Raw genomic sequence first — 26,029 nt, 5'->3', positions numbered from 1 at the left:
AGTTGGACACGACTAAGCAACTAACACTTCACTTTCACTCATAATCGGACCCTATTCCAAGCACCCCCTTATTAACTGGTGGTTTTTAAAATAATCTTCTACTTAGCCAGTGATGAGTGCCTTTATATATTCCTCTTTATGGAAGCTCCAAAAATAAAATAGTAATTATTAAACCCAGAACACATTAAAGAATCTGCTCCACTGCCTGAGGCAGGGTAGCCATTTCAGTTACCGCCTTGCCAGTCAGCTCAGGGGCTCTGACTGAAAACTAATTTTCCTCGGGGTCCTGAAGGCCACCTTTAGCAACCTTGGGGCTTCTAAGCCTAAGAAAGAATCAGTTGAGCAACCCCAGGTCAACTTGCTAATCCCTCTCTAAACCCTGCCCTCGGAGCCGCCTTTATCGGTTTCCGGTGTCCTCGGTTCCCTCTTCAATTCTCAGCAGGAAATAACTCTTTTTTTCTTCTTTTGCCCTGGCCAGGCGTCCTTTGGGCTCAATATTTGGGGGACTCTCCCAGTCAGTAGCTATTGCGGCTCAAAAAGTCCCCACTGACCATGCTGTAGAGCTCGCCCCCGGCCCGTACCTCCCGTCTCAGCAGCGCCCCCGCTCTGCGCGCCCCCGCTCCGTACGCCCCTGCCCCGCCCTACTACTAGCCGGCCAATCCCCGGCTCCGCTCCGGGAGCGTCACAATAGCGCCCCCGCGGCTCCGCCCCCGGACGCCCGCCTTGGAGACCCCGCCCCTCCGCGGTCTTTGCGTCTTTCCGGCTCCGTCTTGGAAGTGGGACTGCGCCGCGTCTTGTTGGAGAAGCAGGTGGGATTCTGCGGGGAAACCGGCCAGCTGTTACGCCGGCAGCCGGGAGCGGGGCGGGGGCGTGAGTTCCTGGTGCTCCTGTTCCTGGGTGCTTGGGTGTGGGGCTGAGGAGGGGTAGGGCACTCTGAGAGCTTTAGGGCTTCCGGAAGCGCCGAGTGCGCACAACGGGCGGGGGTTGTGGACTCGGGCCTGCCGCGTGCCTGAACCCGCCCCTCGGGGCCCCCTCACGGGGCGCGCTGCCAGGGGTTTCCATGGTGATGGTAAACAAGCCTCAACTGCCTCAGTCACAACTGCCAAGTCCCTAGCGTTCCACCCTCCTCTAGGTGCTTAGAGGGACGACCAAGGTGCCGGATGTGAAGAAAAGCGGGGGCGTGGAGACTCGGACCCCGAGGTGAGGGGTGGGACAGGCGGCTTCCGAGGCTCGCCTACCAGGGACCGGCTGGGGACTGGGGCACTTGGCATTGAGGGTCGAGGGACTGAGATTTGGGGGTCAGCGAAGGCGGGATCTGGGGTGAAGGCCCTCACACCCGGGACCGATTGGGGTCTGGGCCTACGGGGGTAGTTGGGGACCGCGGGGCTGAGGTTTGGAGTCGGAGGAAATGGAACTGAGGTCAAGGGCCGTGTATTCGGGGACCGACAGGGTACTGAAAGGGGACCCGGCCCACTGAGGGTGGGGACCGCGGGACTGATTTGGGCTTGGGGGAGGTGGATTTGAGGTCACGGGCCTTATATTCCCGGCACTAGACGGCGGGGCTGAGGTTTGGGCTTTGGGAGGCAGGGAAGGGGAAGGAGAGTCTCGTGCGGACTCCAGAGGGAGCAGAGCCCTAGCGCCCCTGGCAGGAGTAGGGTGGGAAGACCAGGCAACCGCTCGAGGGTCATTTTAAAATGAAAGCGGTACTTGCACGTGGCTGAACGCGTCCGCGAGTTGAACTAGACTGGTTGGGACCTGACTCCTCCCTCCTCCCACGTTCCCGCTCGCCGAGCCTCGACTTTCGAGCGTTGGGGCCTTTTCTTCCTCTCCGTGCAGCTTCTGTGCCCTGAGCCCCGTCTGCATTCGTCTCCTGCTCTTGGAGGTGTCCTGCCTGTGTTTTGGTTGAAACTCTGGTTCTCGTTGTCTTGGCCTGGTGACCACACTTCTGGTGAGCTATCTTAATTTGGCCGTTTCTTTTTTCTTGTCGGTACTTTTATCTTTGAATGTACTTTGTGCCCGTTCTTGCCTGCGCCCGAGAAACTTCTGGACGCTGCTCGCGCTGCACCTCCCCCTCCCTGTTCCCGTGTTGCTCACGGAAGGCGGCGCCGGGCGGCCCGGGGGAGGCTCCGCGAGTTGCGGGGACCCGACCGGCCTTGGACCCTAGTCTTTTACCTGAACGGTTGGAGGGGCCGTGGGCCTCTCCCCTTTAATATGTACTCTAAAAGGGCTCTCAGAGGTTCCCAACAAATAACTTGAGGCCCTGGAGAGCCGCCGCACCCCCAGCCCCCACCACGCCGGCACCGGCGAGTCCCGCGTCCTTTGGGATGCCCTCGGCAGTTTTCTTCCCCTGGAGGTCCTAAGACGAACGACCATGCTTCACAACTGTGTTCGAGGTTGTGGGGAGAGAGCCTGTCTGCCACTGCGGACGGGTGCTCGGCGGGAGAGCGGCCCGCGAGCGGCCATACGCTGACGGGGGCCGTGCGGCGCGGCCGCTTCCGGGAACCGCCGGCTGCGGGGGGAGGGGCCCAGGCCGCCGGCGTTGGGGGCGGGCCTCGCGTGGTCCGACCCTCGTGGAACTCGGAGGGTTGAAGGCGGCAAATCTTTTAAAAACAGCATCGAAACTATCGATTTTACTCTAATTGTCAGTATTTCAGTCACGTTTTTAAAAGTTGACTGTTTCTGAATTTCTAGTAAAAATGAGAATAGTTTCGGGTTCTCCGGTCAGATAAAAACCTATTAGGGCCTATCAGTGATGTTTTCAGTGCTAATTTTTAGGCAGTTTTTCTCTTTTAATTTTAAAGTAATTTCTGCACTTAATGAATATTGAGAGAGATCGCTTTATTACGGATGTTAAGCAGGTTCATCCTTTGCCTTGGGGGATCTCATCTTCCTGTGTGCATTCTCTGTAAGTTGATTCGGTTTTTTATTTCCGTTTTACGGTGTCTGTTTTTTAACGTTTATTTTAGTAACGTTCTTTTTGTATTATTTGCTTTTTGTTGCTTTTCTCTTTAACTGGCAAGTGACTGGTTTTCACTTGAGTACTGTTGTTACAGAGCTCCCTTTAAACATAAAATAACTGTAAAATGTGAGTTGATTTGAGGAGAGTTAGTCCTTGTTGTGGCCGAAACTGAGGGAGGGTGTGGAGACAAGGGGTGCGTGCCATTTGGAGTCGGTGCCTGAAGAGACTACAGAAGTGGGAGGGGGCCACCTTCCACAAAGCTGACTTTACCACCAACCTGCCCTCTCCAATCTGAGCTCTGGTTCTCAGATTCTTTGTAGAAACACATTAAGTGATCCTTAACTGGATCCACACACAGAGCTAGGTGTTTTTCCACATTTTCTAATCGCATGCTCATGACCAGTTTGCAGGGAATTATTACTGTGTTGTCATCGTACAGATGTGTCTTAAGGGATATAGGTGGGACCGGGACAAAGGTCTGCCTGACGGCTTGTCTTCTACCAGGGCCCCTGCCCCTAATTAGCTGCCACAAAGGTTCTTAAGGAAGACAGAAAATGGGGCAGAGGGAGAGCCAGGCTCATTCAAGACCAGCCTGGCATAGTAAGATTTTTATTCATAACCTTGTATTTCTAAAGACTTATAAAATATAACCGCAATACCATTATCACACCTAAAAAATAATAATTCCTTGATATCACCTAATACTCAGTGTTGACATGTACCTGATTGTGTAATATTTTTATATAGCTGGTTGGTTTGATTGGGGATCCACACAAGTTCATTATATATTTGTTAGATAAATATCTCTTGAGTTTGTGTTTGTCTTTTAAATTATTTGGCTCTGCTGGGGTGCTGCATGCAGGATCTAGTTTTCTGACCAGTGATGGAACCTGGTCCCCCTGCTTTGGTAGCACCATGTCTTAGCCACTGGACCACCAGGAAATTTACCTCATAAGTTATATTTTAAGCTAGAGCAGCACTCTCCAATAGAAATACAATGCAGGTCACATAATTTAACATTTTCTGATGAAAAGAAACAGTTCACTTTGGTAATTTAGTTTAATGTGATATGTATTTACTTTAAATAGATCCAAAATATCACTTCATCCTGTAATAAGTTTTCATGCTGTTTTTCTGAGCTAAGCTTTCAGAATCCAATGCGTGCTTATTTTATAGCACATCTCAATTTGCACCAGCCACATTTCAGTTGTGACAAGAGGCTCCCTTATTAGTGCGGCTCTAAAGGTTTTCTATTCTTAAAGTTTCTTATGTAGAAGTCAGGTTTTGGGTCTCATGTAGAATTCTTTTCCCACACACTGAGTTTTTCTGACTACATTCCCATGGAGTTAGTTGTTTGAGTCCCTGTCCTCTGCATTTCTTTAAAATGTTAGTTAATCTGTATATGCTGTTCTGATTCCCTTGAGATTTTTAAAAATATTTTATTGGAGGTGTTTTGTACTCCTGCCAGAGGCACATATTGGTTGGTGTCCTTTGTGATGTTAGCAGCTGTTGAATGTTCTCTAGATGCATTGTTTTGTTAATTATTTCCATATCTGTGATATTTTAATTCAGTATTCCTCCTTAGTAGCAGGAGTGCTCCTATAAGGAGGAAATTTTCTTTATCATACGATTATTCTAAGATGTGCTTTTATAAAAAGCAGGTTAAGGTTTTGATTTCTTTTTTTATCAATATCTAGTGTAATGAATTGAATCTTTAGTATGTGCCAAAATCAGTAATTTTTCTGGTCTCATTATGAAGTCATGGATTTTATCATAGAGGATGTGTTTTAATCCATTGTAGCTTTTATTCTCTTTGATGCTCACATTATTCAATTTTTGGCTAATGGGAGTGCCCTTAAGATTGGTTCCTGACTTTCTTGACTCAACTTCATGGTCTTTGGCTTGCTGAGTTTAAGATACAATACTTAAGTGGATCCATCAAAGTTCATTCAACTGGACCTCTAGTGATGGGCAATTGGATTGTTCTAGTCTTTTCCTATTAGAAATAGTGCTGCAATGCTTCATTTACAATTCTAATTTATCTTACATGGTGATGAGCATCTTTTCATGTTCAAGGGCATTTCTTTTTCTATCAATTGTCAATATCTCTAGCCTTTTAAAATTTTTTCGGACTGTTAGACTTTGTTTCTCTTTTTAGAAGCTCTCTATATGTTTAAAGATATTAACACTTTTGGGGAATAAATTGCAAATGTCTTTCCCATGTTATCAGTGGTATTTTTGCAGTGGTATTATGTCACATGCTATTATTAGCCATGCATAAGATGTTTAGGTTGGGTGGTTGTGTTTTTGTTTTTTTTTTTAATATGTGTATATTTGTAACCCTATATGTGAGTCATAATCAGGCAAGTTCTTTACTGCCAGTGTGAAGAGGAATTTTGTAATTTAGGATATTTCTTAGCATTTCTTAGAAACATGAAAAATTCTTAGGTGACTCCTGTTTTACCTTCATTAAGATGCTAATGTGACATCATCAGTGATTGACTTTGAAATGATGAATTACAGTAGGATTCTTGGAATAAATCCAACTTGATCATGACGTATTAAGTAGCTTGTGTATTAGATTTGGTTGTTTCATGTTTATGTAGGAATTTTTCATGTGAGTTCTGGAGTGAAATTAGCCTGTGAAACTGGATAAACTTAATTCTAAAACTCTTGGAAAAATCAATTCCAAGTTTATTGTAGATTAAAATGTTTAAAAATGTAGATAAAAACAACAGAGCCTTTAAGTTTTTTTTTTTTTTTTCTTTTTAGAGCCTTTAAGTTTAAAAAATGTCCGTATGGCCTTGGGCCAGGAGAAAGATCTCTGAAATGACACAAAAATTGATACTCATTTAAGAGAAAAATGACGAGAATGAAAAAATTCTAAACTATTATGTTTCTCTTACAGTATGCCTTTTCAAAAGTCCTGACTATATAAATATTAGAAATTCCTACCACATTCTCTCCTTTTAAGTTTATCTGCATGCAGGATGGTCCACAATTCACATCTCCAGTCTTCATCTTCACCCTGATTGAGGTCTTTTCTGCTGCTACTGCTGCTAAGTCGCTTCAGTTGTGTCCGACTCTGTGCAACCCCATAGATGGCAGCCCACCAGTCTCCCCCATCCCTGGGATTCTCCAGGCAAGAACACTGGAGTGCGTTGCCATTTCCTTCTCCAATGCAGGAAAGTGAAAAGTGAACATGAAGCCGCTCAGTTGTGTCCGACTCTTAGCGACCCCATGGACTGCAGCCTACTAGGCTCCTCCGTCCATGGGATTTTCCAGGCAAGAGTACTGGAGTGGGGTGCCATTTAGAATTATGATATAAATGCTTTTCTTTTTCCATTTTGATATAGTTCACATACCATACAGTTCACCTTTTTAAAGAGTACAATTCAGAGGGTGTTTTTTTAATTCACAAAGTTGTAAAAAGCCATCACCACTAATTCCAGTATGTTTTTGTTTGGTTAATTATAGTTGATTTATAATATGTTAATTCAGATGTAAGCACAGTGATTCAGTTATTCATGTGTATATTCTTTTTCCTTCAAGGTGATTACAAACTATTGAGTATAGTTTCCTGTGCTGTGTAGTTAGGTCCTTGTTGTTTATCTATTTCATTTATGTGTATGTTAATTCCATCCTCCTAATTTACACCCCCTTCTTTTGGTATAAGTTTATTTTCTATGTCTGTGAACCTTCTTTCTGCTTTGTGTGTTTTGTTTTTAGCGTCTACCTATAAGCAGTATCATATTTGTCTTTGTCTGGCTTCACTTAGTATGATAGTCTCTAGGTCTATCCATGTGGCTACATATGGCCCAGTACATATTATGTTGAAACATTCCTGGAATAAATTCCACTTCATTATGGCATATAACCTTTTTTATAGGTTGCTGGATTCAGTTTGTTAGTATTTTGTTGGAATTTTGCATTTATGCCCTTAGGGGGTTATCTTGTGATGTCTGTCTGGTTTTGCCATCTACAAGTGTATTAATTTGCTAGGGCTGCCATAACAAAAGTCCTACAGACTTGGTGGCTTAAACAGAAATTTATTGTGCCACAATACTGAAGGCTAGAAGTCCTGCATCATGGTATCAGCAGGTTTGGTTCCCTCTTGAGAAGCTTGAGGGATATATGAAGGATATGTTACAGACCTCTCTGTTTGGTTTTTAGGTGGCTGTCTTCCTTCTGCTTTCTGTGTCCAAATTGCCCCTTCTTCATTTTGGAATACAGACCACATTAATGATGTCATTTTTACTTTAGCTGTCTCTATAAATATATCCAAGTCTGGTCACATTCTGAGGTACTGGGGGTATCTTTAACATAAGAATTATGGGGGCATAATGTTCAGCCCATAACAGGCATAATTAATACTGGTCTTGTAGAATGAGTTGAGAAATGTTTTAATAGTTTATTTTAATATATTGTGATTAGTTCAAAACATCCAAAATATCACTTCAATGCATAATGAAAAAATTGAAAGTGAAGTTTTCAGTCGTGTCTGACTCATTGTGACCTCATGGACTGTAGCCTGCCAGGCTCCTCTGTCCATGGGATTTTCCAGGCAAGAATACTGGAGTCGATTGCCGTTTCCTTCTCCAAGGGAATCTTCCCAACTCAGGGATCAAACCCGGGTCTCCCACATTGCAGAAATATGTAATAAGTATTTTTTTTTCCTTTTTTGGCTGCACTTTAAGACTTCTGAGACCTTAATTTCCCAACTAGTTGACTGAACCCTCACCCTCAGCAAGTGAGCAAGCAAGTAGGATCATAACCACTGGACCACCGGGGAATTCCCTGCAATTCATTGTATATGTACTAAATGTTATCACTTGGGGCACATCTCAGTTTGTTCTTGCCACATTTCAAGCACTACGGGCTACTCTATTTTTATCCTTTGTACCTAACCTGTTCGTTTTTTTTTCAAAGCAGTTTTCCTTTGTACTTTAAATTTAGGAGTTTACTAACATATGCTTGGTTTGTGTGTTTTTAAAGTATCTGTGGGGAACTACACAACAGAGTTTATCTTAAGCTAGGAAGGTTTCCTTCCATTCTTTATCTGTTCACCTGCCTCCATTTTGTCTTGATTCTGGAATGCCTATCATTCACATGTTATTTCTCCTGTCCTGTCTCTTATATATGAGTCCTCTGAATTTCATCTCTTCCCCCTTGTTTTTTTTCCCTTTGTTTTGAGCTTATTTCTTCTACTTGGTTTTCCAAGCCACTAACCTTTCTTTCATTATTAACTATAAATCAGAACTCAGATTTTAGCACTTCATTCTGTAATCAAGTATCTGAATTTTTTCTGTTAAAATATTTACTGAAGGTTAGTGCAGTATTTCTTTTTCCTAGAAAACTGTTCTGAGCTGTTCACCGGCTTGTATTACTGTTGCTGGAGTCCCTCTCAAGTACATAGTCCCTGTCCCTTGCTGCTCTTGGCTCTGCTCTCCACTCCCCTGGCATAGTGTGCTTGTGGTCCTGAGCAGTGAACATTGAGCACCAGGAGCTATAACTGCCTCCATTCCTGCGGCAGCTGCAGGTGATCTGACAAGGTGTCAGCTCTCCACCTGGTCCCACGAGGAAGTTCCAGACCTCCTGAATGGACTGGGCATTTGTTAATACAGGTGATAGATATGTCCCTCTGTTGAGAACAGATTTTAGCACTGGAGATGTAGTGTCTCTTTATGAACTGCCACACCTGCTATTTTTTCTGTTCTAACTTTAGATATTGATTCTTGAGTCACCATCAAAATGCAGTCAATATCATGGAACGACTTCTTGTTTTATGTTGGCTAAAAAATTGTCCTTGTGTTCAACACAAACATTATAGATATGATTTACCTAACAGTATATTACACTATTTTTGCTTTTTAGTTAACACAGCTTTTGAGAAATGAACACTGGGGAAAACAGTGTTTTATTACCCCAGTAATAAATTATTTACCTACAGTAAAGAGCCTAATAGTCTAAAGATAATGGAAAACAGCCTTCCTGTTGCTTTCAAATTATGGCATATCCTCTTTGACATATGAAAATATAGTGGCAAACAAAGTGTCAGTGTATTTTAATCACCCATCTATAGCTTTTCTCTTTTTTAATTGAAGTTAATTTACAATATTGTTAGTTTCTGGTGTACAGAAAAGTGATTCATCTCTCTATATATACACCGTTTCATATTCCTTCCCATTATAATTTATTACAGAATATTAAGTGTACTTCCTTGTGCTGTACAGTAGGACCTTATTATTTCTAATTAGTTTGTATCTTAAAGATTTTTCTTCATTTTTGAATTTAGTAAGAACTGAATAGAGTGATTAAAAGGATTCACTACCAATTAAAAATATTTTTACAAAGCAACTAACACCAAAGCATATCCTAACAAATGACAACATTTTAAAATCTTACCTGTATACCAGGGTAAAAACGTTTTAACATTTCCACCCCTGTTCATGCTTCTGATCTGTGTAAATGTCACTTCCTCAGAATCCCTATATGAGTTGGCCCCCATTTTCTAATTTGGGGTTATTTCAGAATTTGTCATCACATGTTTATTCTTTATTGATTCCTGGTCCACTGTTCTGTGGACTTAGCACAGTAGCTGGATCTTGTAGTGCACAGTATTTCTAGGTTAATGAATGACTTGAGATTGAGTAAATTTTATCCTGCTGCTTATCACTCAAATCCTTTGACACACTTTAGTTTCCACAATGTTTTTGTTGCAGAGTATCATCAATTCTTCCAAAATTTGACTTATTTCATCCCATCTAGTTTCCATGCATCTGTTCCCATCATTCATTTTCTAGAGAGCAGCTAGATTGTTCTGTTGGAAAGCAAAACTCGTTTCCATTGGTCTTAGAATAAATAGTCTAAAATACGGTATCAGGCCTTCAGGGCTTTGGGAGAATCTTGCTCTGCTTCCCTCATGGACCTCAGTCCTGGCTGCAGGTGTTCTGGGGTGTTTTCTGTCCCAGTACTTTCCCCTGTGTATTCTGTACATGTTGTTCCTTCACTGGGCAGGAACCCTATCGTGACTGATCAATTATTAACGCTAAGCTAGCCAGTGTCATCAACCAGTTAAGCCAAGAAAGCATATATAACGCTGCTAAACTGAAACAAATACATTGAAAAAAGGGCGAAAAAGGATGTCAGTCGTGTAAATTACCAAGAATACGTTTTGACGGGGATTTTAGGAAGTGACAGAAAAGTGAAATAAATGCTCAGGAAGCAGTCAGGGTACTCATCTCTGTAGATAACTCTTTCCCAAAAGAAGCCCGTTTTATGGCTTAATTTTTCGTCAGAGTAGTCTCTCTTGAATGTATGAGTTTTTAGTGTCTTTCTCATTTCCGCGGGATAGCTGCATTTTAAATCTTATCACCCAGCTTCAATAGCTACCAGTTGTGGACAGTTTTTCTCTACATCCCCCATTTACTTTCTATTTAGAGATAATTTTTTGAGAGAGAATTTTGAGGCAGATCCCAGCCATCACACCATTTCACCCACAAACATTTAAAAATGTATCTCTAAAAACGAATGCCTTTCGTTTTAGGATAACTAATTCCATTACCTAAGTAAATAAAATAATATCAAATTTCTAGTCAGTGTTCAGGTATTTCCTAAACTGTCCTATGCTTACCAATTTGTTTGAATCAAGATCCATATATTTCCCATATATTGTGAATCCTTGATAATTCTTTTAAGTTTTCTTTTATTCAGTAAGTGTTCCCTTGAAGCTATCTTGTTGAAGGACCGGCTGTTGTGCTTGTCCAGTTTCCCAGAGTCTTTGCAGACTGCGTTCTCACTTAGTACGGTTCCTTTCCCCTATAAATTCTGTAATTTGTTATCTCTAGTAAGATTCTTTATTACTTCATTAAAAACTTTATTACTAAAAGTATTAAACGTACACAAAAGTAAAGACAACAGTATAAAACTCCCATGTACCCATCCCTCAGCTTCAACAATTAGTAAATCGTGGCCCATGTTGTTTTGTCCGTTCTGACTCCCACCACTCAGATTATTTAGAAACAGATTCTAGACAATCATACGAATCTCTAACGACTTTAAAAAAAATCACAGCAACAAAGCTAAAACTAAAATTTTATAGTTTCTTCATATAAACTCAAGTCACTGCTAACATTACTGCAATTGCCTTATAATTGTTTTCCAGTTCATTTGAATATTCAGGTGTTCATAAAATGTAATTGCTTGCTAGGTTGTAAAGTTTAAGAATTGCGAGTTTTAAAATTAATCCTTTAAAACTGAGAAAATAGTTATATGACTGTGCTCAAATCTACAAAAAAGGTACTGTATATACAAAGAGGGTTCTACCTTTTGTTCATTAGTTTTCATTCGGAATTCTTTCCTGCCTTAAAGAGTTTTTTGGTGGTGGTGGGTTTTTTTTTTTACGGTTTCTCCGTAAGGGTGGTGATGGCTACTCCTCCCCTTCCCTCCGCCCGTACTCTGGACTTTTCTCTACCCTGGCACCTCTCCTGAGAGCTCACTCCGAACGGTCTTCCTCGTTGCTTTTTTTCCCTCCTCCCACTTCCTGCCTTGGCCGACCGCGCGGGCCGCACCTGCAGGACGCGTTTCCATTGGTGACATCTTGGCGGGCCCGCCGGTGGCACTTCCTCCTTTACACCCCGTGACCCACGTCCGGCTCGCCGCCCTCGCAGTCACGCGGCCTCTGCCTCCGGGACGCAGCCCCGTGCGCCGGCCTTCCGCACTCCAGGCCCCGGACCCGTCGTGGTGAGCCGCCGCGAGCGGACGACCCCCGCCCGCACTTCCCCCGGCCCCCGTGGCTCCTTGGAACTCCCCTACCTCCTCCCGCGCAGCCGCCCCCTACCCCAGGAACTCTTTCTGCCCCCTCCTCGCTGCCCCAGGAACTCCCCCTCCCCCACCTACCCGGCGTCCCCAGGAAGTCCCCTCGACCCGACCCGGGAGCTCCGCCCCCAGCCCCGGGAGCCGCCCGCCCCCCTCGGGTCCCGGGAACTCTTCCTCGCGCCTCCTCGGAGCCCCTCGGATTCGAGAGCTCCGCCTGCCCTCGCCCGCGGCTCCGGGAAGCCCGGGCCGGAGAACTCTTTCCCACTTCGCCGCGAAGACTTTCGTCTCTCTCTACGGCCTGAAAACTCTGCCACCCTAGTGAGTCCCCGCTGGCCTGGGAGCCCCCTCCCACCCCGGGCCACGGGAGCCTACGTCGCGTGACCTTCCCCTCCCCCCACCTCGCGCAGCCCGGGAAGCCTCTCCCTCCCCCAACCCGTAGTTCGCCCCGCCCCGGAAGCTCCCGCTGACCCCGCCCAGGCCCGTGGATGGGGCGCCCTGTCGTCGGGCCTTCCTGTAGGGCTTTGCCGACCCAAGGCTGTCGGATCGGCGGTTGGAGGCCGAGCGAACCCCTTCACGTCCCAGTCCCCCCGCCAGGAGCCTAGCGTCCGGGACTGATACCGCGCTTCCCGCCGAAATCGCTCAGACGCGCCCCTGGCGGCCCGCGGCCGCGAGCTTGAGAGCGCACTTTGAAGCCTGGTACGAAGCGTTTGCCCCCAGCCAGTTGAGTTTCAATTTCAGGTTGATAACAAAAGGAGGTGCACCTGGCCTTTCCGCGGAATCTTCTGCGTTTTTAAGCTTCGGGTGGAGTTGGGGGTCCTTTGGCTGTAAACTGCGCTTGCTGGTTGAAAATAGAAATCGGTCCTGCTCTCTTCAGCGGTAAGTTTTAGGGCAGAGTCAACTGCGTAATCCTGAGGCGGCGTCTCCCGCGGACTGTGATTTAAGAGGTAGAACTTTCTGATTAATTAAGGCAACCTACCAGTCTGTGCGTGCTGCCAACTGTAGGTTAAAATTCATTTTTAAGTAAGGGCGAAAATGCTTTTCAGGCCTCACTGGGACACGGATTAAACAGGGTGAAGCCAGGGAGCTTCTGAGTTCCAGGCCCTGAATAGAAACGGTGGGGGCGCAGTTTCAGCCACCCTGTGTACTTCGTAGATAAACCTAATCAGTCGGGCGCTGGAGGTGCGCCCTTTTTATCTTGACGGGTCTACCTGGATCTGAACTAAATCTTGCCTAACCAGTATAGTAGAGTGAGGTAGAACTCGTTCTGGAATACCTCCTGGGAGCAGTTAGATAATGTTGAATCTCGGCCCCGGCCCAGATCTATTGTTTCAGAATCTGCCTTTTAACAAGATCCTTGGGTGGTCCGTGTGCTCATGTCATAGACAGTTGCGGGCAGGGGGGTGGAGTTGTGCAAAATGAGTCTCCAGGTGTTGGACTCAAGAGTAGTGTTTTGTAACACTTGGCCCCAGTGGTGTCGACGGGCTGTCGGGGAGCCGGGTGGGAGACCAGTGTATATGTATCCTTTACGCTTGAACATGTGTGCGCCATAGTTCAGCCACGTGGGAATCGGTTTCCTCGCGTCTGACAGCCCCTGGGTTTGCGTGGCAGGGGTTTTGGTCTGCGGACCGCACTGGAATGAGCAGGTAGCAGGGTGATAAACCCAGGCAAGGAATTCAGACCACTAAGATGACCAGGCTCTCTACCCTTTAGATTGTACTCTTTTCTGAGGGTAGAGGAGAAGGACAGTTGATGAAGCTTCTTGAAAACCCTCGTCTAGAGAGTTTGAAACTGTTAACTTCTTAAATTGTAGTACTTTATATAGGTTTTGCTCCCCAAAGTAGTATCTCATGTAATAGAGGATGCTAATAAGGCAAGACAGGCACTGTCTATGGCAACAGGCTTAGAGAAACTGACTTTTCTCAATTCTGTGGTTCTAAAGCTAAGAATGTGCTTTAGTTCTCAAACGAATTCGCTGGACGTAGCAAAGTCTTCTGCGGACAGCTTTATTCTGTGGCTGTGGTTGATGGTAGATTGATGTTTTTCCTATTTTAAAACATTTCAACACTACCTCCCCTCATTCTCAGTTAAAAGAGCAACATTATATATCAAATACAGGTCTCAATGAAATTATTAAAAACAGGGAAGGAAAATCTTTTTAATATCTCCACTCAGATCTCCAGGGATGTTTGCAAATTGTAAATACTGTTAACGACAGTTTATAGCAAACTACTTTTGCCTGGAGCACATCATTGTGAACTCGGCCAGGTCTCAAGTGCCGATCAGCGGCCCGACTCCTCTCCTCCCTGCTCGGCCCGCCTTCTGCTTCCGGGAACCGCTCCTCCCCGCAGCCCCGCCCAGGAGGTGCGCCTCCCACTCTAGATATTTAAATTTTCTTAACCACGGTTAGGGTTTTCTGTAGGGAACGCGCCTTCTGAGTAAATCTTTTCAGGGCAAGTGGGATGGTTCCAGGCTGTTATTATCTGTATTACCCTATGAAAAAGATAAACCTTTCCAAAGCTGGTGGGGTGGGGCGGGAGTGTACTTTCTTTAAGGCAACCTGGCGCTTAAAAACGGCTTGCCACAGCCTCGGCTCTCACTTTACTGGAGAGGAGCTCAGAGCCGGTCCCGGCCAGGGGATTGCTGCCTCTGCTTGCTCCGGGAGTGCTGGGGCATTAAGATAAAATTTCCTTGTCGCTCTTTTTTAGGACGATTCGTTACCTACCTGGAGTGTCTTCGACTGTGGGCATCCCCCGGTGTTCTTTAAGGTGAGCTATTTTAAGAAAATCTCTCAGTTTATAATTGATTTCTTGATGCAGAAAACTTCCTGAGTTAAGATTTTTTTTTCACTAGCTGTAAATCTAACGTTGAGCAGAAAGCCAGCTCTTATTTTCACAAGTTTTATTTAATATTCTAAGTACTGAAAGTCTGCGAAGAATCCAAATCTAGAGGATTCTGAGGTCAACAGTAAAGATATTGCTCTATGTATTAGAAGTACATATGTGTTTTGGAAAAGTGCTTTTTTTGCTTTATAATTTCTGTTTTGGGCACTTTAAATAATTCTTAAATATTTGTTCTTTTATGCTTCCTGTCTTCCCCTCCCCCCTTCTGCTTGTCTTTTTTAACCTAACCAGACTGCCATATTCTAGAAGGTAGTGTTGGCCCCACGTGGCCATCAGTTAATCTCTTGCTAATCTTGGGCCTGCTGTGCTGGGGGTGGGACTACAGTGACCTACTGAACAGATAAGTCTGTTGCTACTAGCCTCTCAACGCAGTTGCAAAGAGTTTTAAACAAATTATGAATTGTTTCCCTAGAATGCTCTGGGATCATAGAACTATAGATTTAATTTGCGGGGGGTGGGGGGGAGAAAGTCTTGTGGAAAAGTTAAATTTAAGCTGAGAGTATAAGGATTAGTGGGATTTAGCTAGACAGAAGATTGGGTGGGCTATCTTCAGACAGATAATTACTACATGTGTCAATTCCAGTGGAACAGAGAGCCTGCCACATTTCCGGCACAGAAATACAGGAATAAAGGTTTGTTTGCTTTCTAATGCAAGTGTGTTTCAGGTCAAAGTTTCAAGGCCTGAGCACCCCCTTGGCCCTATGATTTGTGTTCCAGACAGTGGAGAGCCACTGAGGTGTTGAAACAGTAGAATGACATAAAATTACACTCAAGAGAGCTACAGATTGGGCTGGTAGGAAGGATTGGAAAAGTTGTAGATGTGAATGTCTTGGAAAGGGCTTGTTGGTACTGGAAGTAGAAAGGGATGAAGGTGATGCACAGAGATGATGATGATTTGATATTCAAGCAGTATGCTAAGGACCAAGATAGGAGAAATCTCTATACTTGCTGGAGTCAAGAATTACTGAATAGAATTTAGGCATGGATTAGGAGTAGGATTAGGGTGGAGAATGGGATCACCTCCCACAAGGAAATAATGAGCTCATTAGATTTAAGGGCTTTCGAGTTGTTCGGAGATTGCTTCAGTTTCATTCTAGAGCATTTGGATGGCAAGTAAGGCCATTTATGCTTCAGGATACTATAGAAGAGTTTCAGAAAAAAGTGGTGTTGATTTGTGGTACATAGGTTGAACTATGGAATGGAGTTTGTCTAGGCCAGTCTTGGCCTCGGGGAATCTTAAGTCTAGGAACCTGTGTGTCCTGAGCCCAGAATTGACCCTGGAAATACAAGGATCAGGTGAGGTTACCTGCAAAAATGGGGCCAGTGATTGTGTATGGTTAAACCTTGGTGAAGGACTCAAAGAGGCAGAGTACCTAAGGAATTAACAGGAAAACCAAGAGCCAAGAGGAGAAAGGATTTCCAGCGAGAATGGTTAAATCCTGTGGGCACAGAAGAGATGGAGATAAGAAAATGTTTCTTTTCTTGCCATGGAGATCCTTGGCAGAGTGACATGTGCCCTAGTTTAATGGTAGGGTAGGGAAGGACGTGTAAGAAGCCTTTTTGAGGATGAGATTTCACTGAAAGGGAAAGCAAAGCCAAGTAGCTGGAGGCAAGTTGGTATAAGGAAAGATAGTATCCTAGGGGGTGATTAGAAATGAGAAAATCTCCTTGATTGATAAGGAAAGTAGTGTTCAGTGAAGTTTGTATGAAGATGGAGATTCCTTGGCGTGGGTGGAGTTGACCAGGGCAGAGCCACAGATAAGAGCTCAGCTACAGAAGAAGCAACTCCCTTGTTTATAAATTTCTAGAACTTGCTCTGATTTGCTTCACCGGGTCTCTGTTAAACCAGTTTACTTTTCTTTTTCTTACCATTCATGCTTTCTGGTTTTGTGGGGTTTTTAGAAATCTGTCCATGTTTTGCTCTAGTAGTGTAAATATGTCATGCCATTTGAGATAGTTTTAGGATCTGAGGTAAGATTCTGTTTCATCTTTCTGCGTGATAATGTGCCTAGATTTTTTTGAAAAGGCACCTTTTACCACTGACTTAATAGCTACATCTGTTATACTTGATATCAAATGGCAATTCGATAAAACAACTTTTGTATACTTGTGCCTGTTCTGAATATATTTTTGGCCTTATCTGTATTTTTATTGTCTGTGTTATTCGTATATTGGTGTCTGACTCAGCTCCTGCTTTTCAAAATGCTGCCCTTCGGCATGGATTTGACCTTTACTCTTTTCAGCTTGGACTCTGGGTGTCAGATGCCACTTATACTTCATGGCACTTTGTCAGGAGGGGCACCTGTCATGCCTCTTGTACAATGAAGAGTCTATTCCATTTCTAGTCCCTCAGTGAAACACAGCGATGTATGTGTTGCATTGAACAACGTAATGTGTTTTATTTTGTTTTGGGGGGGGGGTCATGCTGTGCTGCTTATGGCACTAGGGATTGAACCCAGGCCATGGCAGTGTGAAACTGAGAGGCATATAGTTTGATTTCTATGTTTGCATCTCATATAACTGATACTCTGCTGATGGACTTACATGTTTGTTTGGATATGTCTTAATTTTACCATGCGCTTGATTGGGGTTTTGAGTAGACAATAGGACTTCTCACCTACTGTCTTGCCTTTTACTTTAGTGATTGCAGTAATGCAGTCTGTTTTCCTTTAGTTTCATATTCTTGTTAAACATATTAAATGAAAATTTATGTAGTCTTTGCTTTCTTTTCAGCCACACAAAGCTGCACCCGGGCTTGTTTGACGTCTGCTCTGTCGAGTGTCCATGATGTTGGGCCCTGAGGGAGGTGAAGGCTTTGTGGTCAAGCTCCGTGGCCTGCCCTGGTCCTGCTCTGTTGAGGATGTGCAGAATTTCCTCTCCGACTGCACGATCCATGACGGGGTCGCAGGTGTTCATTTTATCTACACTAGAGAAGGCAGGCAGAGTGGTGAGGCTTTTGTTGAACTTGAATCAGAAGATGATGTAAAATTGGCCCTTAAAAAAGACAGGGAAAGCATGGGACATCGGTACATTGAAGTGTTCAAGTCCCACAGAACCGAGATGGATTGGGTGTTGAAGCACAGTGGTCCAAACAGTGCTGACACTGCCAACGATGGTTTCGTGCGACTTCGAGGACTCCCGTTTGGATGCACCAAGGAAGAGATCATTCAGTTCTTCTCAGGGTTGGAAATCGTGCCAAACGGGATCACATTGCCTGTGGACCCCGAGGGCAAGATTACAGGGGAAGCCTTTGTGCAGTTTGCCTCACAGGAGTTAGCAGAGAAGGCTCTAGGGAAGCACAAGGAGAGAATAGGGCACAGGTATATTGAGGTGTTCAAGAGCAGTCAGGAAGAAGTTAGGTCATACTCGGATCCCCCACTGAAGTTCATGTCAGTGCAGCGGCCAGGGCCCTATGACCGCCCTGGCACAGCCAGGAGGTATATTGGCATCGTCAAGCAGGCAGGCCTGGAGAGGATGAGGTCTGGTGCCTACAGTGCAGGCTATGGGGGTTATGAGGAGTACAGCGGCCTCAGTGATGGCTATGGCTTCACCACCGACCTGTTTGGGAGAGACCTCAGTTACTGTCTCTCTGGAATGTACGACCACCGGTATGGAGATGGAGAGTTCACTGTCCAGAGCACCACTGGACACTGCGTCCACATGAGAGGTCTGCCCTACAAAGCCACAGAGAACGACATTTACAACTTCTTCTCCCCGCTCAACCCTGTGAGAGTCCACATCGAGATTGGCCCTGATGGAAGAGTGACCGGCGAAGCTGATGTTGAATTTGCCACTCATGAAGAAGCCGTGGCGGCCATGTCCAAAGACAGGGCCAACATGCAACATCGATACATAGAACTTTTCTTGAATTCCACAACAGGGGCCAGCAACGGGGCATATAGCAGCCAGATGATGCAGGGCATGGGGGTGTCAACCCAGTCCACTTACAGTGGCCTTGAGAGCCAGTCTGTGAGCGGCTGTTACGGGGCTGGCTATGGGGGCCAGAACAGCATGGGTGGATATGACTAGTTTTGTTAGTAGCTTTTGAGTTATTTCAGTCAAATTTTCACAGGCAGCCAACAAGCAGTGAAAAGCAGTTATTACTCTAGAGGAAGCTATGGGACCCATTTTGCACCATGAGTTTGTGAAATCTGGATTAAAAAATTACCTCTTCAGTGTTTTCTCATGCAAACTTTCTTCTAGCATGTGATATTGAGTAAACTAAAACTATTTTCAGCTTTTCTCAATTAACATTTTGGTAGTGTACTTCTGGAGTGATGTTATCTGAGTTTAAAGTAGATTTAAGTATGTTAAATGTGGATCTTTTACACCACATCATCGTGAACACATTGGGGAGGCGTGCTTTTTTGGAAAACTCAAGGTGCTAGATCCCTAATTCAAAGAGGACATTTCTCATGTTTGTTCATTCTAGTTTATTTTCATTTAAAATCTCTTAGGTTAAGTTTAAGCTTTTTAAAAGTTAGTTTTGAAAATTGAGACACATTACTAATACTGTAGGAATTGGTGAGGCCTTGACTTAAAAACTTTCTTTGTACTGTGATTTCCTTTCGGGTGTATTTTGCTAAGTGAAACTTGTTAAATTTTTTTGTTAACTAAATTTTTTTCTTAAAATAAAAAGACTTTTTCACAATGACTGGCACAGACTATATACTCACCAACAAATAGTAAAATGACTTGGGTGGTTGAATTTAATACTGCTGTGTTAAACAGTGTGAATTTTAAATTTAGCACTATGATTTCCCTTGTGTTTCTTATAACAAGGCTAAATTAAAAATCAAATTTAAAAACATTAAACACATGAGTGGAAATGGTGGCTAGAAACTAAAATAGAAACATAGAGTTCCAATTTTCCTGTGACTTTTTTTCTATTCATCAGTATGTAATCCCCTGCTGTTCCTTTATACCAGGGTGGCACCTATTCATAGCTAGAGGTCTTTAGTTTTTGGTGCTACATACATTGAGTCATTAGCCACAATTTATGGTTTTATATAAGATGTGCTGTTTGGAACAGTCTCCCATATTTATGACTATTTTGATCGGACACACTCTTGGGTTACGTTTTTTGCAGGATATGCATATTATGAAGTTTGAGACCTGCATTCAAATTGTTATAAATTGTTGATCTAGCAGTGGGAAGCAAATTTTAAATTTCAGGTAGCTCTGCACACAGCATTCAGTTCAGTTCAGTCGCTCAGCCGTGTCCGACTCTGCGACCCCATGAATCGCAGCACAGCAGGCCTCCCTGTCCATCACCATTTCCCGGAGTTCACTCATACTCATGTCCATCGAGTCAGTGATGCCATCCAGCCATCTCATCCTCTGTCGCCCCCTTCTCCTGCCCCCAATCCCTCCCAGTATCAGTCTCTTTCAGTGAGTCAGCTCTTCGTATGAGGTGGCCAGAGTACTGGAGTTTCAGCTTTAGCATCATTCCTTCCAAGGAAATCCCAGGGCTGATCTTCAGAATGGACTGGTTGGATGTCCTTGCAGTCCAAGGGACTCTCAAGAGTCTTCTCCAACACCACAGTTCAAAAGCATCAATTCTTCGGTGCTCAGCCGCCTTCACAGTCCAACTCACATCCATACATGACTGCTGGAAAAACCGTAGCCTTGACTAGACGGACCTTAGTCGGCAAAGTAATGTCTCTGCTTTTCAATATACACAGCATTACAGTCACATTAAACACTATCAAGACTTAACATGAGAATTTCACTTGATGGGTGTTCATTTTCCCATTTTAGTGTCCAATCAGTGTAGCCTAGATCTATTAAGTCTATAGGTAGACTAGAGGGAGCCTTAGGCCTTTGCTAACTTTGTTGGATTTTATGGCCCCACCCTGTCATTCCCACCAGTGGTCTGCAGACTCAGATGGCAAAGATACAGTGGCAACGTCACCCAGGAATGCCAGAGCTAGGGTGCAATGAAAAGGCTAAGGTTTAATTAGAGCAGTCAAGTTTCAGGGGGTATATTAATTCCCTGTAGATCTTTGCAAATTTAAAAGTTCAAATATGGAAGGAGTGGGCTTCCCTGGTGGCTCAGATGGTAAAGAATCCACCTGCAATGTGGGACACCTGGGTTTGATCTCTGGGTTGGGAAGGCCCTCTAGAGGAGGGCATGGCAACTCACCTTACCTGGAGAATTCCCATGGACAGAGGAGCGTGGTGGGCTCCAGTCCATGGGATCACAAAGAGACACGACTAATACAGCACGTGGAGTGGGCTCTAAGAACCTGGGGTGGGAAATCCGGAATGTGCTGGATGACTGCAAATCCCACTGCAGCTGCAGTGGTTGCCTGCCTCTTGGTAGAACACTTGGTCACCTCACCTGAGTTATGTGTTTGATAGAAGGAAAATCTATGTCTCAAAGTCTGCTCCAGGAATGAGGTAAAATGCTGCTAAGCCAAAGCCAGCCTGCCCTGAAAATGGTTTCCATTTTGATGAATCAGTTGGATGGCAGGGGACCCAAGATATGTCTAAAAATCTATTCCTAATAATAGACCTGCAGTACAAAATACTGCACTTGTTTTCTGATTTTGTCAAAAATTGTGAAAACTTCAAATGTGCCTTGGCCTTCAAATTTTTATTACCTAACCTCGGAAAGGAAACTACACAAGTATTAGGACTGAGTGTATAAGTTGTAAGCACTTTTGGAGCCCTTTTAATATTTAGAATTTACGCTTGGAGACTGACCTCTAGGAGGGAGATCCTGAGTGTTGAGAAGGATAGATGTCCAGTTCTGGAAGAGGAGAGGAAGTGGAAGCAATTGGATGAATGGGCAGCAAAGCCTGAAAGGCAGTTAAGGAGCCTTGACCCTGCCACGTCTGTGGTGAGGCTAACACCTATGCGTGTCAGGGGCCTGCAGGTTCAGTTCTGAGGTGTCCGTCAGCTTTTGCTCCCAGCATTTGATTATGTGAGCAAAAAGCAGATTGAAAAGTCAAGAGTTCTATTTTCAGAACAGAGCCAGGTCTCAGGCCCAGAGACCATCAAATGAAGTGGAGGAAGGGCCTGGCAGCATTGCAGCAATGTGTGTGTAATAGATTATACATCTTATCCTCTGAGGCCAAGGGTAAGAAGTGACCCAAATCTCATATGCAGTTGCATTGATAGTCTGAGTTAATACTGATCCCAGGCATCCAAAATGCCAATTCTTTTAGAGTGGGAGCATAAGAAGGCCAGGTGATATGGATTCACAGGCCCAAGTTCATGTCACTGGATTAAACAGGAAGATGCCTCGGGTTATCTCCATGAGTGAGTAGGAAGGGGTATCCTTGGCAGCTAATAGGTTTTCCCCCACCTGGAAACATGCTTGGGTGCTTGTGAAGTTAAGTCATAGTGGTAGGTAAGGCCAAGAGGAACCTCTTAGAAAGCTCTCCCCGTCCAAGACAGTGAACAGAGATTCTGTGATGTCTGCAACGTGTGGGGTTAGAGCCATACTCCAAGGCTTGAAGAGGTTAAGCCTAACCCTTTTTATTTGCAAGTCTGGTCCCCAGAAAGCAGATGGATTCTGGCAGATGAAAGCAAACAACCAGGAACTTAACCACACAGTTGCCCCAGGTGCAGCTCAGTGCTTAATGTGATGTGTTTGCTGGAAAGACAAAGCCTCTGGAACTTGGGAAGCCCCTGACCTAGTGGAATACATTCTGAGTGAGCATCAAGCAAAAGATTTTTTCTTAATGACCTTGTAACCTGGACATTTGTCTGTTGTCAGCTGGCTGATAACTCCTGCCCTCTGGAGACTGATCATCTTGCCAAATCCACTGTATTGATGATATGCTCATTGGTCTTGGCAAGGAGGAAGCAGTGAGTACTTGGGATGCCTTAGAAAGACACCTGTGTGCTAGTGGGTGGAAGAGTTAAGGGCTCTGCTGTGTCGGGGACATTTTTAGGGTCTAGTATAATAGTCCTGGGTAGCAACTGGCAAACTTGGGCCCATGGGCCAAATCTGGACCTGTTTTGCAAATAGTTGTTTTACTGGTACACAGCCATCTGCATTCATTTATTTTGTATAGGCTGCTCTTGTGTTACCAGTTTCATCAGACCATGTGGCCCACAAAGCCTAGCAGATTTTTACTCTGAGCCTTTATAGGAAATATTTGCTGACTTCAGGCCTTGGGCAAAACACATTTCCTCCAACGGAAAAGTAAAGACGCTGCCTCACCAAGAAGCATAAGTTTTGGCAGGACCTTTTGGATTTTGGAGAAATCTTGACTTGAAAACAGTGCTGCTACCCAACTACCAGGTGACTAGCAGGCTGCAGAGTGTCTGCAAGTTGCCCTGCTCCAAAGGACAGAGCAGGCTTCACAATCCAGGAATCACTGTTCTAAATGGTTTTGTGTGCTGTCTCTGATGTCTCACTACATGGTGACTGCTCAGCCACCTGTTGATGTTGATGGGAATCAACACTTCCTCTGTAGCAGGGAGCTGTTTATCATTAAAAACCAATACAGTATTGTAAAGTAAAATAAAGTAAAATTTTTAAAAAAAAGCTACTGGAGCTAGTGTGCTTGCCCTGCACTAAGATCCCTCTGTTGGTTGAGTGTTGGCAGATGCATCAAATCCTGAGGCTCTTTTAACGGTTTTGTTTTTAGACTTCGTGTAAAAATTCTTGGACGTATTTTGTTAGACTTATTTCTAGGTATTTTATTATATTTTAAATGGTGCCTTTTTCTTTTGCTGAAAGTTTTGTTCCTGGGACTAGAAATAGCAGGATTCAAAAAAAAAATTTTTTTTTTAATGTTGACTTTTGTGGTCTTGCTAAAATCACTTGCTTATGCTGATTTAAATATAGAGTCTTTGGATTTTCTTTTTTTCTTTAATTTATTTGGTTGTGAAGGGTCTTAGTTGCAGCATGTGGGATCTAGTTCTCTGACCAGCGATCCAGCCCAGGCCCTTGCATTGTTAGTGCGGAGTCTTTGCCACTGGATCACTACAGAGGTCCTGATTCTTTGAATTTTCTATGTACAAAGTCCTGCCATTTACAAATGATGGCAGTTTGATTAATTTCTTTCTAATCCTTAGGTACTTTTTTTCTTTTCTTAGACTTGTTGCTTACTTAGGTAAGTTCATTTTTTATCATTAGAAAACATGGTGATTGATGAACAAAGTTGGGGTCAGGGGGCATCTTACTCCCAATTTCAGAGAAAGCTTTCAATAGTATTTCTTTATTAAAAGACTGATTTTTTGTTGTTGTTTTTGTTGGATACTCTTTATTAGAATTTTCAGTTACTACAGGTTTAGTATCAATTTATTTTTTAAAATCACTGGTAAATTGGATTTTATTTAATACTCTTTCCTTATATGTCTTTATTCCTTTTATCTTCCAATCATTCTGTTTAGTAAGTCTGATTGGCTGTTAAACATCAGTTACTGTGAGTTGTAAAGTTTCCATGTAACTTTTTTACATAATATAGAAAAATTAATTTTTTCACAGTTTCGGTGGTGAGAAGTAGGAATTAAAGCATTGGCAAAGCCCTTCTCACTCTGAGGAAGAATCCTTGCCTCTTCCAGCCTAGGCGACTGCTGGCAGTCCTCGGTGTTCCTCGGCTTCTTTGTTCTTTCCTCTCTCCGTGTCCAAATTTTCCTCAAACTCATGTCTGTCACATCAGTGATGCCATCTAACTATCTCATCCTCTGTCATTCCCATCATCCTGCCTTCAATCTTTGCCAGCATCAGTCTTTTACAGTGACTCAGTTCTTTGCATCAGGTGGCTAAAGTATTGGAGCTTCAGCTGAAGGGGTTTTCTGTAAGAAAGTACGTTGTCTTTAGTGCATTTTGAGTAGATCTGACCATACCTTAATACTCCTTTGATGGCTGGGTTGAGACTTGAGTGATAAACCCCTTTATAGGATCTGGCAGAGGATCTAACCATTGGCCAACCAAGATAACAGGATCATGCTCTCTCATGTTAGCTGTTAGCCCTCACTTCTTACCCTGAGCTTTACAGTATTTACATGTAGCTCAGATGGTAAAGAATCTGCCTGCAATGCAAGAGACACAGGTTCGGTCCCTGGATTGGGAAGATCCCCTAGAGAAGGGAATAGCAACTCGCTCCAGTATTCTTACCTGGAAAATTCCATGGGCAGAGGAGCCTATTGGGCTACAGTCCATGGAGTCACAGATTCAGACACAACTGAAGGACTAACACACAGAAATTGAGGGTAAAAGACTGCTACCTTCTGTGGAACAGAAATATCAGTGTTTTCAAATGACTAGTCTTAGAATAAACCGTATTAACTCTCTTTAAGTTAGGTAGGCCCTCCCTTATTTTAAGAGGACTGCCTGGGACTACTCAGCAATACAAAGTAATGACCTAATGGCTCATGCAACAACTTGGAGCTCCAGATAATTATAGAATACTGTCATTATATATCAAAACATAGCCTTTATTATTTCTGAGTGCTGAGTAAGAAATTGGTTTCTCATCTGAGATATCTCTGTACTATTCAGTTTTCTGGATAATCATGAAAAATGCTTGCAATCGGAAAATAAGGTTGTTTAAATAAAAGTGTGTGTTTGTATGTGTGTATATAATATATATATATTCCCCCAGCAGGTACAGAACCTGGATTCTCTTTCAGATAGTGAATACCAGAAAGACAGTGTAACCTAGTCCTTCAGAAACGGCTCAGGAGTAAGATGACCTGTGAGAACCTAGGTCTCCTCTTAAGCACAGAGGGCGAAATATGAAATCCCCATCACATAGGTTGTTCAATTCAGTTCAGTGGCTCAGTCGTGTCCAACTCTTTGCGACCCCATGAATCGCAGCACGCCAGGCCTCCCTGTCCATCACCAACTCCTGGAGTTCACGCAGACTCACGTCCATCGAGTCAGTGATGCCATCCAGCCATCTCATACTCTGTCGTCCCCTTCTCCTCCTGCCCCCAATCCCTCCCAGCATCAGAAGTCTTTTCCAATGAGTCAACTCTTCGCATGAGGTGGCCAAAGTACTGGAGTTTCAGCTTTAGCATCATTCCTTCCAAGGAAATACCAGGGCTGATCTTCAGAATGGACTGGTTGGATCTCCTCGCAGTCCAAGGGACTCTCAAGAGTCTTCTCCAACACCACAGTTCAAAAGCATCAATTCTTCGGTGCTCAGCCTTCTTCACAGTCCTCAGCCTTCTTCACAGTCCGACTCTCACATCCATACATGACCACTGGAAAAACCATAGCCTTGACTAGATGGACCTTTGTTGGCAAAGAAATGTCTGCTTTTCAATATGCTATCTAGGTTGGCCATAACTTTTCTTCCAAGGAGTAAGCGTCTTTTAATTTAGGAAGTGTTTCTAACAGTGCCCATAATAACCCAAGTGTTCAGTTAAGTGGAAATTACCCTTT

General features: G+C 44.0%; 1 protein-coding gene across 19 annotated transcripts; it reads left to right on the top strand.

Annotated features, from left to right (window-relative positions):
• The first annotated feature begins 692 nt into the window (after nucleotides 1–692).
• Nucleotides 693–19,327, top strand: HNRNPF (heterogeneous nuclear ribonucleoprotein F). Of its 19 annotated transcripts, none has more exons than XM_069571696.1 (6): nucleotides 752–809; nucleotides 1,133–1,200; nucleotides 1,837–1,948; nucleotides 2,802–2,905; nucleotides 14,482–14,541; nucleotides 17,410–19,327. In XM_069571696.1, exon 6 carries the CDS (start codon nucleotides 17,461–17,463, stop codon nucleotides 18,703–18,705), a length of 1,245 nt encoding a protein of 414 aa, XP_069427797.1. In that variant the 5' UTR covers nucleotides 752–809; nucleotides 1,133–1,200; nucleotides 1,837–1,948; nucleotides 2,802–2,905; nucleotides 14,482–14,541; nucleotides 17,410–17,460; the 3' UTR covers nucleotides 18,706–19,327. The 19 variants fall into 19 exon arrangements, with proteins under 19 accessions (XP_069427782.1, XP_069427794.1, XP_069427792.1 ...); XM_069571690.2 differs by lacking the exons at nucleotides 752–809; nucleotides 1,133–1,200; nucleotides 1,837–1,948; nucleotides 2,802–2,905 and adding exons at nucleotides 8,493–8,583; nucleotides 11,536–12,094; nucleotides 12,515–12,652; nucleotides 13,949–14,137; XM_069571692.1 differs by lacking the exon at nucleotides 2,802–2,905 and having other exon boundaries at nucleotides 743–809.
• Nucleotides 19,328–26,029: the final 6,702 nt, after the last annotated feature.

Source organism: Ovis canadensis, chromosome 25 (genome assembly GCF_042477335.2).
Source record: "Ovis canadensis isolate MfBH-ARS-UI-01 breed Bighorn chromosome 25, ARS-UI_OviCan_v2, whole genome shotgun sequence".
NCBI classification, from domain to species: domain Eukaryota; kingdom Metazoa; phylum Chordata; class Mammalia; order Artiodactyla; family Bovidae; genus Ovis; species Ovis canadensis.
Note: the sequence above shows the minus strand (reverse complement) of the source record. Positions and strands in the feature narration are given on the sequence as shown.

Bases quoted from the DNA above. Each gene is read 5' to 3' on its own strand.
- HNRNPF (XM_069571681.1), top strand. From the start codon at position 17,461: ATGATGTTGGGCCCTGAGGGAGGTGAAGGCTTTGTGGTCAAGCTCCGT.